General features: G+C 37.3%; 1 protein-coding gene across 2 annotated transcripts in view; it reads left to right on the forward strand.

Moving 5' to 3' along the window:
* The window catches only part of LOC127629647 (neuronal tyrosine-phosphorylated phosphoinositide-3-kinase adapter 1-like), a 69,178-nt gene that overhangs the window by 25,544 nt on the left and 26,417 nt on the right, over window positions 1-17,217 (forward strand). For both annotated transcript variants that reach the window (XM_052106787.1, XM_052106796.1), the window contains exon 2: window positions 11,179-11,424. In XM_052106787.1, the coding sequence (XP_051962747.1) occupies window positions 11,240-11,424 (185 nt within the window). In that variant the 5' untranslated portion in view covers window positions 11,179-11,239. The remainder of the gene's footprint in view (window positions 1-11,178; window positions 11,425-17,217) is intronic.

Raw genomic sequence — 17,217 nt, forward strand, 5'->3', positions numbered from 1 at the left:
TTAATCAGTCAGTATTTCATAATACACATAATTAATAATATACATATACAACTATATTATTTATCTTTAATAAACATATGTTTTCAATATACATAATAACTGATTTTGCAGCATGGTTCTTTGGATTTCATCTGTTAATGCATTCTGTTTTAATGTAACTGGTGAGTACTGACTTAAAATCTTAAAGGGATAGTTTGCCTAAAAATTACAATTCTGTAATTATTTCTCACCTATATGTTGTTGCAAACCTGTATGTATTTCTTTCTTCATTGAAACTCAAAAGGATAGGTTAGGGGAGGATGTTAGTTTCAGTCACCATTCACCTTCAATGTATGGAGCTTTTCCATTGCTACACTCCTCACTGTTTTGGAAGGCAGGAACGCAACCTCTGCAAACGGCTCCTCATTCATTTTGTGATGCATGTTCTCGTTATGTGTGGTTTGGTGGGTCCGAGGACATGATTAAATGCATTATATAGCCGTCCTCTGTGTTGTTCAAAACTGCTGTTTTGTTGCTGTGATCATTTTACATTACCTTTGTGTTTGGAACAGTTTGGCTTTGTCACTTTTTGCTCTGTTGAGTTAGAAATTGTATCTGTGATGCTATGTTTGGAATTAGTCTTTGTGCTCAGTAAAGTAACAATATCTGTGTTTTGTCAGGCTCTTTGTTATGCATAGGAATAGGATCATATTCTGTGTTGTGGAAAGTATTGTTCTCTGCTGAGTGTGGCATCAGTCTCTGTTTTGGGTACAATGTTTGAGTTCCAAAAAAAAAAAGAAAAATGTTTTTGAGAAGCATGTTCATGTAATCTTGCCACGCAAAACAATAAGCATACAAATAATTTTTTTCCTTATTTTTTTCTCCCCTTTTTCTCCCCAATTTGGAATGCCCAATTTCCACTACTTAGGTCGTCGTGGTGTTACAGTTACTCACCTCAATCCGGGTGGCGGAGGACAAGTTTCAGTTGCCTCCACTTCTGAGACAGTCAATCCGCACATCTTATCACATGGCTCATTGTGCATGACACCGTGGAGACTCACAACATGTGGAGGCTCATGCTACCCATAACTTTCCACGCGCCCCATTGAGAACGAGAACCACTAATCATGACCACGAGGAGGTTACCTTATGTGAACCTACCCTCCTTAGGAACTGGGCCAATTTGGTTGCTTAGGAGACCTGGCTGGTACACAAGCATACAATTCTTGAGAATTCTCCTGATATCTCTCCTTCCCCTCAAATCTTACCTGTTTAAACATAGTTAGATCTGAGAGGGGATCTTGCATTGATTCCCATTTTCAAGTATCTCTCTTACAGACAGCAAAACAAACCCATCTTCCCAGATCCACAGCTCTCATATGTGTTTCATGAATACTGTATGTGAATTGATCGGTATGTAATATGAATATGTATGACAGTACCTGTGTTGAGTAAGCCTATGGCATAAGCTTCTAGTTCAAAAGTTAATAGATACAATATGTAAGTTGAAATGTATAGTGCAAAAGAGGGATATCAAAATGGGCTTCATTATTTGTTTCCCTATTCTATTGAGTTAAAGTGAATTTGAGATTTTATCTTTTAAGTGCCGTTGGAGACTTAGGCTAGTTGATCTGACCATTTTTGTGACTCCATTCTACTAATTCACTTCCATTCTCTTCCAAGCAGAAGAAGTATTTAAAAATGTATACACAAATCAGTTCTATTATTTGAAAGCAAAAAAAACTAGAGGACCTGGAGGATGTTCTCATGTGAGACAGTCTCAAATGAGGTTATCAGAGGAGAGGGTGACTGTACCAAGTTGGTTAACAGTGAGTTGCATATGATAGCCATTTTCAAACTGTTTCACTTTGCCCCTGTATTTCAGTCATATATCAGCAGCGAGTGTGGCTGCGGGTGGAGATCGAGAGGATAGAGTAGGATGAGAATGTGAAAAAAGCTTGCATTGGTTACAGACTGTTAATTTTGGAATCTATATAATTTTCTGATTGATGATTTGACGTCAGAAGGAAATTCATGGAGAAAGTTGTGGTATGCTTTAAGGTCTTTGGCGGAAGGGATTTGAGGGGTGATTTGCTGGACATTATTGCAACACTTAAAAAAACGTGGATACTCTTTTTCACAATGCCTTACGTTTTATTAGTGGTTGTGGCTATCAAACACATCATTGCACTTTATATCCCAAAGCTGAGCTGCCAGCTCTGGAAATATGCAGGCACTTACATTGGTATTATACTGTAAACGGTTTATGGTTAATTTATGAATCCATTTGTGGTTTAACACTTATTTATTTTTCATCTTGCCTCTCTGTAAGTATTGGACATTACAATCTTTGTTCAAGAAGCACTGTACATTTGATGCCCCAGCAACCTACAAGAAAATATTAAACACTCCACACTTCATCACTGGATGAATATGCACTTACTGAGCACTTTATTTTGAACACTATGGTGCTAATAAAGGTTCTGACCTGGTCTTCTGCTGATGTAGCCCATCCGCCTCAAGGTTCGATGTGTTGTGCATTCTGAGATTCTTTTCTGCTCACTACAATTGTACAGAGTGGTTATCTAAACTGAAGCTCCTGACCCATATTTGCATGATTTTAATCATTGAACTGCTGCCACACGATTGGCTGATTCGATAATTGCATAAATAAGAAGGTGTACAGGTGTTCCTAATAAAGTGCTGAATGAGTGTATTGCACTTAAAAGACAGACAGGTCTTGGGAAATAGTTTCTGCAATTGTTTCTGTGATCATTGAATTGCTGACAATTTTGTCTTTTTGAGTCGTCTTTTATTCTTGTTTTTCTGCAATTGTAATTAACTGATTTGTTGTTTGTAGGTTTACTGCACACAGTCTTCTTCTCATGGATCTCAAAGAGCCATTAACTCTTCCAGTGGCTGCAAGATGTCTTTGAGAATACAGGACAGAGGGCATCAAATGTTGTTTAGAGGGTGGAGTTCATGGTGGATGTGGACATGTCAGGGAAAGTCAATGGAAGGGAGTGCTGAGGAGAAGGAGAGGCATAGTGGGTGGGAGGAAATTGAGCCATGTAAAAGTACAATCACTTAAAGATCAATTAAGGAAATGCTGTTTTCTGGGAAGACTGAAAAGAGCGTGCAGTTCATCCTGAGATGTGCCTAGAGGGCAAGGGCAGATAACAAGATAGTGTAATGGAATGAGTGAAAATCAAAAGTTTGCGATTCATGGGATTAGATGGTGAGCAAGATACAGACCTTTCAAGACGGTGTGATGAGCAGACCTGTACCCCAACCACAACCTGATGCACAGGGGAAGATAGAGAAGAGAGTCTATAGAAATATTAAGTGGAGGATAGAGAATGTTTGATCGGTTTCAGTGTTGGTGGCTTAAAGTCAAGTCACTTCAAGTTAGGTATATAACAGGAATAGGAAACAAGCATATTTTGTCCTTGCTGTTGCTAATGGAAAGAGCAAAACAGTAAGTGCGATATAGGGGTAGGTCAGAAGGACTAGACAGTCCAGAAAACTTTGTCCTTCCTTGATAGAATACTGCAGATAGTCTCTTTTGTCTTTGTAAATTATTTTTTTGCTTGTTTTTTGTTTTTTTGTAGAGAACACAATAAACTTGACATTCTAAACAGCCATATGGTAGCTGAAACAAAACTGTTGTAAAAAAAAAAAATTTGTTCAATGAACTATTTTATTTTATATATTTTTTCATTGATTTCCCGGCCTGGAAAATGTAATACAATTCTTACAAAATCATGCATTTTTTTTTATAGTGAATATACATTTTTCAAGTTAAACTTAGCCTTAAAATATAGTATAAGCTAAATATAACAAAATGCTTTTTAAAAACCTCTAAATCTAGTAATCACAAACAACTGGAAAAGTGTTGCCATTGAAAATATAAAGGAAATTCATTAACCAAAAGGTATGGAAACTATGATTTGTATTTTGAGTACTTGCTCAATAACAAGAAATATCTATACACAATGACTGGTGACTCCAGAAGTTTGGCTTATTCCTAACGTGGAGGTGAACTTCCATAGGACTATTAGGAAGGAGATGGGATGATGGGAAAATTGACAAAACAGTGATGTAAGCAGTTTATGTACCCTTATTATTTACCCTTGTAAATAGCATGGTTGCATGTACAGTACTGTGCAAAGTCTTAGGGCAAATAAGATGTTTCACAAAAACATTTGTCTTCGATATTTATATACATCAAGATTGACCAAACGTTTTCGGTCGGGGGCCAAATGCAGAAAAAAATAAGGTGCCACTGGCCACATCACTGTAATAATTAAAAAAAATGACTAGATGCTACTAGATTGAAATTGTACGCTTAATATTATGAAAGCTTTAATCATAATTTGTGCTCTGTGGTATGCTTGTAGGCCCTACATGTAAATTAAGGATAGGGTACTTCACTCACAAAGAACTCTTATAATGACACAGTGATATGTAATTTTTACAAAATTTTATACTAATTTATTCACATTTTGATCTTTTTGGCAATGCAAGAACATATAAATCTGTTACTGATTGTTGGGTGTGACCCATCACAATAATCAGAATCAGATTGCATTTTATCTCTTTATGAAGTGATGCAAGGAAGCACTCTTTATTTTCAAGGAATTACTATTTAAAGCTATATATTTATAACTTCTGTTCTGTTGTTACTTGCGTTACAAATATGATTTTAATTTGATCGCGTTTTATTTTATTTTTGAAGAGTATGTTCAGTTCACGCGTCTCTGTGCGCTATCAGTAAACTCTGTTCAGCTGCTCGCACAACTGCAGCTCTTCTCAGTTGTATGATGTGACATATCGGGACATTATAGCAAGAACAAGTATATGAGTAAATTATCTAACCTGATGTAAATCCTTTTAATAATGCGTAATTCTTTTGCGTAATTCTTTTAATGATGCGCTGTGAATAGTAGCTGCAGGTGATAGCGACATTCAGTGCTCAGAATATGAATTTCAGATAATTTCTCCATAGCGAGCCAAATTCTGTTCTATTTCTAAAGTCTGGAGATGGCCGGACTTTTGACACCCCTGATTTACCTCTTCAGCTTTAGTGTATCAATAGGAAATATACATTTTAGACTCCCAAATATTCCTTATGCAAATATAATAGAATTGAAGAACAGGGTGCTCTGCAACAAATGTCATGGCCAGCCTCCCATGGAACATCGAGTCTGGGATTAGATGAAGAGACAGAAGCAATTGAGACAGCCGAAATAGATAGAAGAACTGTGGGGAATTCTCCAAGAAGCTTGGAACATCATATTTGCCAACAACCAAGAAAAACTTTGTTCAGGTATACCTAGGAGAATTGCTGCTGTTTTGAAGACAAAGGAGGTCACACCAAATATTGATTTAGCTTTTTTGATTACTGGGCTTTGTATTATGTTAATTGATCAATGAAACTGATTTATGGCATTATTTTTGAAGCCATCCTCACTATGCAAAATTTTTCACAAGTGCCTAAAACTTTTGCATAGTATATATTGCTTCAAAACTTTCATTAGGAGCTCCATCCATTCCTGTGTTGAGCACAGCATCTGTCTCTGTGATGGTACATTATAAGTGTCTTTGTTAGGTCATTGATCAATTTGCTCAGTATCTGTGTTGATAAATAATTTTTCTCTCTGTTGGGAAAGTATCAGTCTCAGTATCTTTTTCATTTGCTGTAGATTTAAAGTTAAAAAAATGCAAGTGAATATAAGTCAGATTTCTCTATTACTCTCCAACTCCTCTCTACTGTAAGCTCTGACCTAATTTATTATGACGTTTAACTTGCAGACATTGGTTTAATGAGTAATTATATAAATTCATAAATTTTTCATTTATAGCTCTTCTTTAAGGAATAAAATGGAAAGGAAAATACGTGTATGTAGACTACATCTGTTTGTGTGCATAATTTGCGTGTTTGTGTGTGTGTTTGATCATGTGAGTGAGTTAATGAACATGTTAGTGATGTATGATTGCATAAGTGGGTGCCTGGATGTGCATGAGTCATTGTGCTGTGTGTATGTGTATATAATAAATATGTTTGTTGACAATAGGACATAAAATTATAACATGATGCATTCACACTTCCATATTCCTCTGTTCCACAGCAATACTGCTGATGCGCTCTGCGCACATGCACATACTGTATCTGCACATTCAGCAACATACTCAGCTTAAAACATAAACCCACTCACCTTCTTCTCGTCATTGCTCTCTATCTCTCTTTTTCTCTCTCTCATTCCCCATCTCTCTTTCTATCTATCCCTTTTGCTCTCTCTTCTGGAAAAACACTAGAAAAGCACAGCAGTTGACAGATGTATCAATGTTAGCCAATCAGAGCTCTCTCTTGCTCTACCCGTTGCTAAAATTCAAAACACACTGTAGAATATCTGCCCTACAACAAGCAGATTGTTCACTCTCCCTCCCCACCCCCTCTCTCTCTCTCTTTCTCTTCTTCTCTTGCTTTCTCTCTCCTGCCAGAAAGCCTGTGTGTACTACATGTGACAAGCTGCATTACAAACTACATATATTTACACAGGCATTGCCCGGGCATCCTTGGGGCCTGCAGCTAATTTAACCTGTCATGCTTACTCAGATCTTCCTTATAGAAAGAGTGAGGAGAACTTGATGGTACATGGCCTTTACAGGCTGATGTGATGAAGATGAAGGTGCATTACTGATACATATGAAGATTTAAATCTTTAGTTGAAGCTGAGATGTGTAATTTCTGCGTCATCGCTATTTCCCAAACAGTTCCTCCCCATCTGCCACTGATCGAACAAACTAATAGTCCTGCCCCAAACTAATTCCATTGGATTCAATGTTGTGTGTCTCAAACAAACATATTATTATAGCACCACAGAGACACAGTGTTTACAGTTTTAAAAAAATCAACCTCTGTCTTACTTATAGTTGTCTCTGCATATTAAGCTGTGATAGGAGAAAGTACTTTATGCAGTGAAAGTAAATGATGATTAAGGCTAGCATTCTGTCTAACATCTTATGCGAATAATTTGGAAATGTAAAATTCTTGTATTATTTACTCACACTAATGCCATCACAGATGTGTGTTTTTTTTCTTCTTCTGCTGAACTGCTGAAGATTTTTATAAGAATATTTCAGCTTTGTTGGTTCATAGAATGCAAGTAAATGGGTACCAAAACATTTAAGCTCAGAAAGCACAAAGTCAGCATTAAAGGAATTCAAATAACACTTGTTAAATCTATGTCTTCAGAAGAGATATGATAAATGTGGGTGAGAAACAGATCAATATTTCAATCCTTTTTACAAAAAAATCTCCAATTTCACATTCTTCCTGAGATTTTGGTGATTCAACTCTTTATGCATATAACCACATACTGGGCAGGGAGGAGAATTAATAGTAAAAAAAAAGGACTTTAAATATTATAAGGTTATAGACATTTATCTGTTCCCCACACCTATCATATTGCTTCTGGAAATCACTGGAGCTGTATGAATTACTTGTTTGCTGCCTCGATGTGCTTTTTGGAGCTTCAAAATTCTGGTCACCATTCATTTGCATTTTATGGACCAACAGAACTGAGATATTCTTCTACAAATCTTAATTTGTGTTCTGCAGAGGAAAGAAAGTCATACACATCTGGAATGGCATGAGGGTGGGAAAATGAGAGCATTTAATTTTTTTTATGAAATATCCCTTTAATTTGATGCATTTACACATTTACATTTACATTTATGTATTTGGCAGACACTTTTATCCAAAGTGACTTACAGAGCCCTTATTACAGGGACAATCCCCCCGGAGCAACCTGTGCCTTGCTCAAGGACACAATGGTGGTGGCTGTGGGGATCTAACCAGCGTCCTTCTGATTACCAGATTACCGGTTATGTGCTTTAGACCACTACACCACCACCACTCCATGCATGGAAGAAATAATTAATATGGGTTTGGAACAAAATGATGACAATTTCTATTATTAAAAATAATTTTTATTATAATTATTAATAGTAATATTCATTCTGTAATGCATGTTAAATGAGTATCATGTACTGGAATATGGGAGAGTAAACATTCATTATGTTATATGTTAAAGTAACTAATTACTCTCTACTTGAGAGTACTACTATACTTTATTGGATACTTGCTTGCCCGAGTAATTTTTTACTTTATTACTTGTACTTCTGCTTGAGTAATTATGTTTTTTAAAGCAATTGTACTTTTACTTGAGTAAAGTTTTTGGCTACTCTACCCACCTCTGATCATGTATATGTGTAAGTGCCAATCTCTGGTGGCACATGTGTGAAAATTTTAAGATATGTGTATTTTAAGATAAATAGAAAACTATAACAGACATTTGCAGAAAGTTGTGGTGAACTTTCTGTTCATGTCGATGAGCTAGAAAGCTGTTAGCTGTGTCTCAAATTATGTACTATATACTGTGCACTTACACAATACAATTAGGCATCTAGTGTATGACATTTCAAAGGATATCTCATAATTTCAAACACATAGTTGCTGCTAGCTTTAGCATGTTAGCTAACCTGAGTCCAACAGTAATGTACTTATTCACACAATATAGCAGGATGGCAAAAGCCACTTTTGTAAAGTGCAGTCCATTCCACAGAACTTTTGGTAGTTGCCACATCCACCATAATACCATTTTCTTTCTTAAAGCAGCTTTGTACACTGTTTTATTTAATATTTTTTACTTTTATTTTTAAAAGTACATCATCCGAATACTCACAGTATAAGATTTTTAGCATGAACACACATGACTTGTATAACAAAATACAGTATAATAGTTCAGAAGTTTGCAAAATGGGACTAAGTGTTTGTCTTGAGAAAGAACCGCAGACATTTCACATTTCTGGCGACTGTCCTTCTCGGCAGCTCTGCTCTGCTTTAATACCTGTACATTTCATGCTGCATCAGAGAATGAGCTTGCATGAGTTTATGATTGGTGTTTTGGTTTAACATGCTGCCTTTATTGTCATGCTTATGCAGCTCAGCCATATCTGAATTAAAGCTACTTGTGTTACCAAATTATGGGAAACCTTCACAGAAAGTGCAAGAGAATGCTTGGTATACCAATAAAAAAAAAAAAACACCAGAGTTTAGGAGAATATTGGAAAAAGATTTTGAGAAGTAACTTTGTGTAAAGCATATTAGAGCATGGCATCCCTCCTCCAGTTTATAGAAAACTACGTTTTCTAACGTTTTTAATAATCAGAAATTAATCCATTCTTTTGAACCGCCGCTATCGCGTGTCTATAAAGTAACTTAATCCACACAATAAAAGTATACCCAAACCCATAGATTTCCAAAATCCTAAAAAGATAATCCTATTCTTCCATATCAAACACCTTGTTATCAGAAGAGTTACATCCCCGAATAAACTCCTCCTGATCTATATGTATAAGAGATGTCATAACTTTACTTAATCGGTTAGCCAAAATGTTCTAGCTGGATCAGAGAAATTGGACGGTAACTTTTACACTCACTTGGATCTTTGTCCTTTTTAAGAATCAGACTGATCCGGGCTTGTGTCATGATTCCGTATAGATATCTAGCAAAATTGGAGCCAGTTCTGTAGATCTAAAAAATTCAGTAGCAAAGCCATCTGGCCCCGGAGTCTTGCCTATAGGCAAGGCCTTAATTACCTCGCCAAGGTCCTCCAAGTTTATCTCAGAATCAAGAGAATTTTTTTGCTCAACCATCAGTTTAGGGAGTTCTAATGGTTCCACAATGTTTCTAAAATACTCTTCAGTAGATCAGGATGTGGAACTATAGAGATCAAGATAGTTTTCTTTAAAAGCATTATTAATATCAATTTCTGAGGTTAATATTTCTCCACCAGCAGATTTCACTTAGGGAATGGTAGAAGACAATCTCTGTTTTATATATCTAGCCAGAAGTTTTCCTGCCTTGTCCCTTGACTGTCTTGCCCTGAATAGCCAAATCTCCACCTTCCGCGACAAAATAGTTTTATATCTGTATTTCAATTGGGTCAATTGTCTGAGGCCATTAGATGACATTAGGCATTTAGCTGTGCCTCAGCACTTTTAATATTCCCTCTCAGTTCCACGAGTTCTTGTGCTTTGGATTTTTGATGAAAGCGCATACTGTATAATCCGGCCCCTAAGAACCACCTTAAGTGCCTCGCAAGCCACGCCCACAGAGGATACTGAGGACCATTTCGTCTCCATATTGATATTGATTTCAGCCTTTAACATTGGTTGGAATTCAGGATTTTGCAAAAGGGATACATTAAAGCGTCCATTATATGATTTCCTTTTCTCCATATGTGGCAACACTCTAAACACTTCAGGGTGTGATCTGTGACTAAAATGTTTCCAAATGAGCAATCAGCTACTGATAAAATGAGGGACTTAGATACATAAAAAAATCAATTCTAGGGTAAATCTTTGAAACAAATGTATAGTCCCTTCCAGATGAGTTCAAATGTCTCCAAATATCTGTAACACTAAGATCTTTACACATCCTGTGAAGCGTCAATTTTGCTTTTGGGGGCTTGCACACTTTTTCTTCACTTTGGTAAAGGACTGTGTTTCTACACAAATTTTGTGAGACAGAATTACATGGCAAAAAATTATCTACAAAACAAACTCTGGCCAATAGGAGGAATAAGTACAAAGAGCATGTAGATCCATCCATAAAACTGTCCTGAAGGTGTGTTACTCTACTCTACTAAACTCCAGCTGCTAGTTGTAACCAGCACCAAAAAAAAGCGCTCAGTTTCCTCAAACTGTCAAGCAAATGCTCAGTGATCACAAGATGACTTACTCCATTGACTTTATGAAAGACATCGCTTGCTGTGGGCATGTGAATGTTTTACGGCCACCCTTAGCATCTATTCTCAATTTGTCTGGGAATATCAGTACAAAAGCAGCCTTCCACTGATGTAACCGTTTCTTGCATTTCTTTGACGTATTGTCCTCCTAGAACAGTTATGGAACAGTGTACCGAATTCTCACCGGTTTATGACATTAAAAGTGTTAAAACTAGCAAAGTATGCAGAGCTCTCCGTTCACATGTCCGATCCTCGCATGGTGTCATGTGACTCCCCACCCAGCTTAACTTCGTTGAGATTTTAGATTACCATAAATATTGGAAATATTGCACATTATATTGGATAACTAAAAATCTACTGCCTGCATTTCTCTCTTTTTCAGGTAACTGAAAGGGGGGCAACTTTAAAATCCCTCCCCCTGCACCTGCTTGGTCCCCTATACCATGAGCTCTGGCTCCGCCCAGGATGTGGCGGTGGAGAATTTCCTGCGTGACATAGAGAGGCGGGGCCAGTGGCTGCACTGTGCTGTTATTGGCTGTGAGGAGGAGCATCCCTGTGGTGACATGAACCTGCTGTACCGCAAAAGTCGACTAGACTGGAGACACAGAGATCAGGAGGGCAAGAAAAGGTAAGAGAGGGATAGATGAGCTGATCAATAAACTTAGATTTTTGGAGGAGGTCTATAGCAGTGTTCATTTAAAAAATATATATATATATTTTAGTCATTGTTTTAGTCTTTTGATGAAAATGTCCCTTAAAATTAGTCAATATTTCGTCATCTCATATTTTCTGAATATAAGCATTTTCTAATTTAAAAATGCATCAAACATATAACTATACTGGCTTCTGTCCTTGTGAAAAAACTGAGCTCCTAAAATAATAGTGAATAGAATGAAGTATTAGCTACTTTTTAGAAATGAGACTGTATTCTAAATTCTTCATGCTTTAGAGACTTATTAATTTCCTGTGAAATGATATTGCATCACTTGTAGCGTGTTTCTTACGGAAACAGTGTATTCACAACGCAAGTTACTCAACGCAAATTATGCATATTCTGACTAGCGCATCATTTAATTCAAGTTCACCTACATATTCACTTCACTGTGCAGATGTAAGTTGTTATATTACATACAGTATATGTTGTGGATATAGGCTACAATAGTAATTCAAATCATGTTTTAATGATTCTTCTATATCCAAATTCTATAGATGTTTCTACTCCTTTTCTTATCTTGCACTGTTAATACTTTGCAGTGTCATTTTTATCTCATCATATTTTCATCAATAGTATGCTTTAATAAAATCTTTTAATTGTCGTCATGATGCGCCTATTTCGTCTCTTCGTTATCAATGTCAAAATCAAAAAACCCTTCATCAACAAATGTGTTCATCAGTGATTTCATTGACAAGATTACCACTGGTCTAAAGAGGTGCAAAATAAGAAAGAAAGAAAGAAAGAAAGAAAGAAAGAAAGAAAGAAAGAAAGAAAGAAAGAATGAAAGACAGATGGTTACAGGTTACAGAGATGCTTTGCAAAGCTCATATGAAAGGTAATAGAAAGAAGGGTTGGAAAGAAAGATCAGTAAAATCCTCACTCAGAAGAGAAGGTGAGAAAAAGTTTAAATGGGAGAGGGGAAGACGGAAGAAATTAGAATGAAAAAGGTTATAGAGAAAGAGAGATTTAGATGGAGGAATATGTCACTATTATATAAAAAATAATCTTGACTGAACTAAAATGAAGACTTTGTCTTTCATATTTTATGTAAAGCATCCAAATCTTCCTTCCAACGTGACAGTTGGAGCCTACAGTATTCAGGGACAATCTGCCCCTCTGGTGTCCCAGAAGATCAGCAGACCCTGACATGAAAAGCAGTCACAAACTGCTGGAGGTTTTTAAATCAGACTTTTTGTCTGCAGCTAAAATACATACACTATTACAGCTTATGTATTTGCATTTATATTTTCTTTATGTTTTATTCATTTACAGTATGTGGTCTGGTGAACATTTCTGCCATTATTAGAAAAAATTAACAACACACACAAAAGGTGTGTCCCAAACCTCACACTTCTGCACTATTCTACGCCAATTTGTAATGGAAGTAGTGTGAGTAATACGTTTACACTGAAAATGCAGCAAAAAGAAGTTACTTGAAGTACCCGGATGATGCACTTTCTCAACCGTCAATATGGAGTGTGGAATGTTGGACACTTCATGCACTCAGCACTCGCGGCTTGCCGTAAATAGTGGAAGGGGCGCTGCTTGTCTGACAAAACAATTGTAAATAATAAAGAATTAGCAGCTAAAGAATGAATGTGAGTTGAATGCTTTACCATCACCCCAAGTTGTGGGAATATGTACAGTATGTTATTTAAGATACAAGTGTTGAACTGAGGTTGGCTAATGTGCTAAAGCTAGCGGCAATGCATCATGTGCACTTGAAATGTCACTTCTGCCAGCTTTTAAATGACGAATGCTTCTATGTAGTAAAAATCCATTAAGTACATTACATGGCTGAGTGCATAGTATATTTTTTAAGTGTATAGTGTTTGGGACACATCTAAAAGCATCATGTCTTCACACATTTTTTTTGGTTTATGTGTGACATTGCGAAAGTGTCCTTTTTTCTGTACTCCATCCACATCTATTCTTCTTTTTCTCCCCCTCTTTTTCTTTTCTTATTTTAACACAATGTCTGTGCATCCTTGACATTTATATTGCTTTCATGCCCATCTCTTTTGCACTCACACCTTATGCTCATATAATACCATTCAAGTCCATATTTTTACCTTCAAGTCACTGTATGTTATGGGTTCAAAATAATTTAAGCTCAATGGACATCATTTGTGGCATGTTTATTACCACAAAAAAAAAATTCAACTTGTCCCTCGTATATTTAAAAGAAACAGCTAAAACTGCAGTTACAGTAAAGACACTGACAATGGAAGAGAATGGGGCCAGTCCATAAACATTAAATTACACACTGTTTCAAAAGTATAGCCCAAAGACATTAAACACTATATGTGTTTAACATTTTAGTATCACAATAACATTTTAGTGTAAAAAAATTAGGCGTTTACATTCGTAACAGCGTTTTGTTAGATTACAGGGTTTATCAGCGTTACGTCGCCATGACAACAAAGTTATAATTGTTGATATTGTGTTTTATCTCATTAAAATCATGTGTTTTTAATCAAGATGTTTATGTCTTGTGGCTATATATATATGTAAGGAATAATTGACGACGGGCCGTTGAATTATTAGAAAAATAATGCACACCCGGGGTGGTAATGCGGTCACGACGCGAAGTTGCCTCCGCTTCTGAGACAGTCAATCCGCGCATCTTAACATGTGGATCATTGTGCATGACTCCGCGACGACTCACATCACAGGAGGCTCATGCTACCCTCCACAATCTATGCACAACTTACCATGCACCCCTTTTAGAGCGAGAACCACTAATCATGACCACGAGGAGGTTATCCCATGTGACTCTACCCTTCCTAGCAACCGGGACAATTTGGCTGCTTAGGAGACCTGGCTGGAGTCACTCAGCAAACCCTGGATTCAAACTCATGACTCCAGGGGTGGTAGTCAGTGTCAATACTCGCTGAGCTACCCAGGCCCCCTTGTGGCTATACTTTTTAAATTTCAACATTTATGGACTGGACACATTCACTTTTGCTTTTTAAATAAAGGAGGGAGGATTCAAAGTATTTGGTTATCATCATTATGCAACAAATTCTGTTGATTAAGCTTAACTTATATTTCCTTTACTTCCATGTTTCATTTACATCTTAAACCTTATTTCTTGTTTCTTGCTTTTTCCCTTCTATAATTCATCTCAGCTGGGCATGTTTGGTTTGATTGCAACCTTTACTTTACTTCTCTCTCTCTCTTTCTCTCTACATCTCTTTTTTTCTGGATGAAGAGGAGAATGCGTTTAGATGATTGTCTGTGACACCTGTGCAAATGGACATCAAAGCGCTTAACATCCGCACCGTGTTCTACATTCATGACACATGCAGATCCCTCAACACATCCTGTCCAGCTTTTAGCTGCCTTTGTATAAACTGCTGACAGATGCACACACATACAGATGTAATGTCACATCATACATGTACACCCATGCACATACACTCATGTGGTCTTTGATATGTGCTTTATGCATGTTCATTGTCTTTAAGCTGTTATCTTGACTCCCTCCACTCCTCACAAAAGTAAATAGATACACAAGAGGTCACCCACGCATGCTCTGTCTCTGTCTGGAGGATCTGTCCACTTCCTCTCTCATTCTCCCACTCCTTTATTCAATCCCACCATCTTCATCATCTCTGCTGCTGAATGCAGATGATTCTCATTCAGTCATCCATCTACCCATCCTTTTCCCCTTTTCTTTTCACACATCCCTCTCTCAGTCTTTATATTTGAGTGAGAACCCATAAATGATTCAAATAAAGGGATAGTTCACCCAAAAATGAAAATTCTCTCATAATTTACTCACCTTCATGCCATCCCAGATGTGTCTGGTTTTTCCTGCTGAACACAAACAAATATTTCTAGAAGAATATTTAAGCTCTGTAGGTCCATACAATGCAAGTGAATGGTGACTAACATTGTGAAGCTCCAAAAATGACAAAAAGGCAGCATTAAAGTGATCCATATGACTCCAGTGGTTAAATCCATGTCTTTCAAAGTGATATGATAGGTCTGGGTGAGAAACAGGTCAATATTTAAGTCCTTTTTTACTATAAATTACCTTTCCTGTCCAGTGGGTGGCAATATGCACAAAGAATATGAATCGCAAAAAACAAATGAAGAAGAAAGTGAGAGATTTTTTGTTAAAAATGACTAAAATATGAATCTGTTTCTCACCCACATCAAATCTTTTCAGAAGATGTGGATTAAACCACTGACGCCGTGTAGTTCACTTTTATGCTGCCTTTATAAGCATTTTGGACCTTTAAAGTTCTAGCCACTATTCACTTGCATTGTATGGACCTGCAGAGCTGAAATATTCTTCCAAAAATATTTGTTTGTGTTCTGTTGAAGAAAGAAGGTCATACACATCTGGGATGGCATGATGAGAGAATTTTTAATTTTGGTGCTTTAAGTTAACTAATCAAGTTAGCTGCTCGACATGGAACGGATTCTAAATTCTGATTGGATGAGCCACGTTCAATGCCGTAAATTACTATAAATGCACACCTTTGACCGCACATTCCATATTAATGCTCCAAGTGGCTATTTTGTTTAGCAACTGTAAACTCTTGAATTTAAGTTGTTTTTAAGGCCAAACAATGCAAAACCTAGTGTATACATTTGAGACACTGTAAATGTAACTATTTATTGAGCATTGGTGTACAGTAGATGTGTATCACATTGCTGTTGCTGCCATTTTATAAAAGCAGCAATCTACTTGCATTGCAGAGATTTTATCACAGTTAAGGGTTGTTTTTTGGCACTACATGAAGTGAAGTGTCTAAGAACACCCCTTAAGCATGGTAAAATCACTGTAGCACACAGTCTCTCATGACTTATTGCTTTATTAAACTCCACATATTGTGCAGCCTTAAGCAAATCAACATAAATATTCCTCCCCTGCTTATCAGAGCAGACATGAATCACCTGAGTTTCATGTTCCACTGAGCTTTTATTCTAACATGTGAAGTATCGCGTCAGATAATGTGAACAACCCATCTCGTGTACTGATGAGTAGATAAAGAGAAAACAGAACATGTGCAGATTACATAGAGCAAACCTCATATGACTCAGAGTTTGTTCACTCTCACATACAGCTCTTCATCAGACCAAAACAAGAACTCACCATGCTGTATGTACCTGTAGTTGATACACTTATATGTATGTGTAAAGTATTCAATGGAAAGGAGGCGAGAACCATCTTTTCCATATAAATAATAGGTTTAATGAGAAACTTAAAAGACAACATAAACACACACACGACGGGCATGTCCGCTAACGATCTCTCTCTCCCGCACGGCCCTCTGCAGTCAGCCTTTAAACGTCACGGGACCGGGTGTGTAGTATCACGACCCGGCCCCGCCCTGCCACATTCCTCCCTCGTTCTCTCAGGCTGGGGAGCCCCCGGCCTGACGTACACCCCCTCCCCCTCTTTCCCTGGGGGAGGGCAGGTCATCCCCATACCTGGATGAGGGAGGGGACAAGGGGAGGGAAACAGAAATAATTAAAATGGGGGTTACTTCCTGTAACAGTGTAGTACCCCCCAAAAAACTGTAACATTTAAAAGAGGATAAAGGCCAACGCAAAGCTACAGTGAGAGAGAGAGAGAGAGGAGAGAGAGAAGAAAAAAAAAAAACTCTTACTCGCCAGTTCTCCGATAAGCTGCAGCTTGTTCCTCGGCCACTCCTCCACCCTTTATCGGACGACAGCCGCGCCTCTCCG

Source organism: Xyrauchen texanus, chromosome 3, assembly GCF_025860055.1.
Source record: "Xyrauchen texanus isolate HMW12.3.18 chromosome 3, RBS_HiC_50CHRs, whole genome shotgun sequence".
NCBI lineage: Eukaryota > Metazoa > Chordata > Actinopteri > Cypriniformes > Catostomidae > Xyrauchen > Xyrauchen texanus.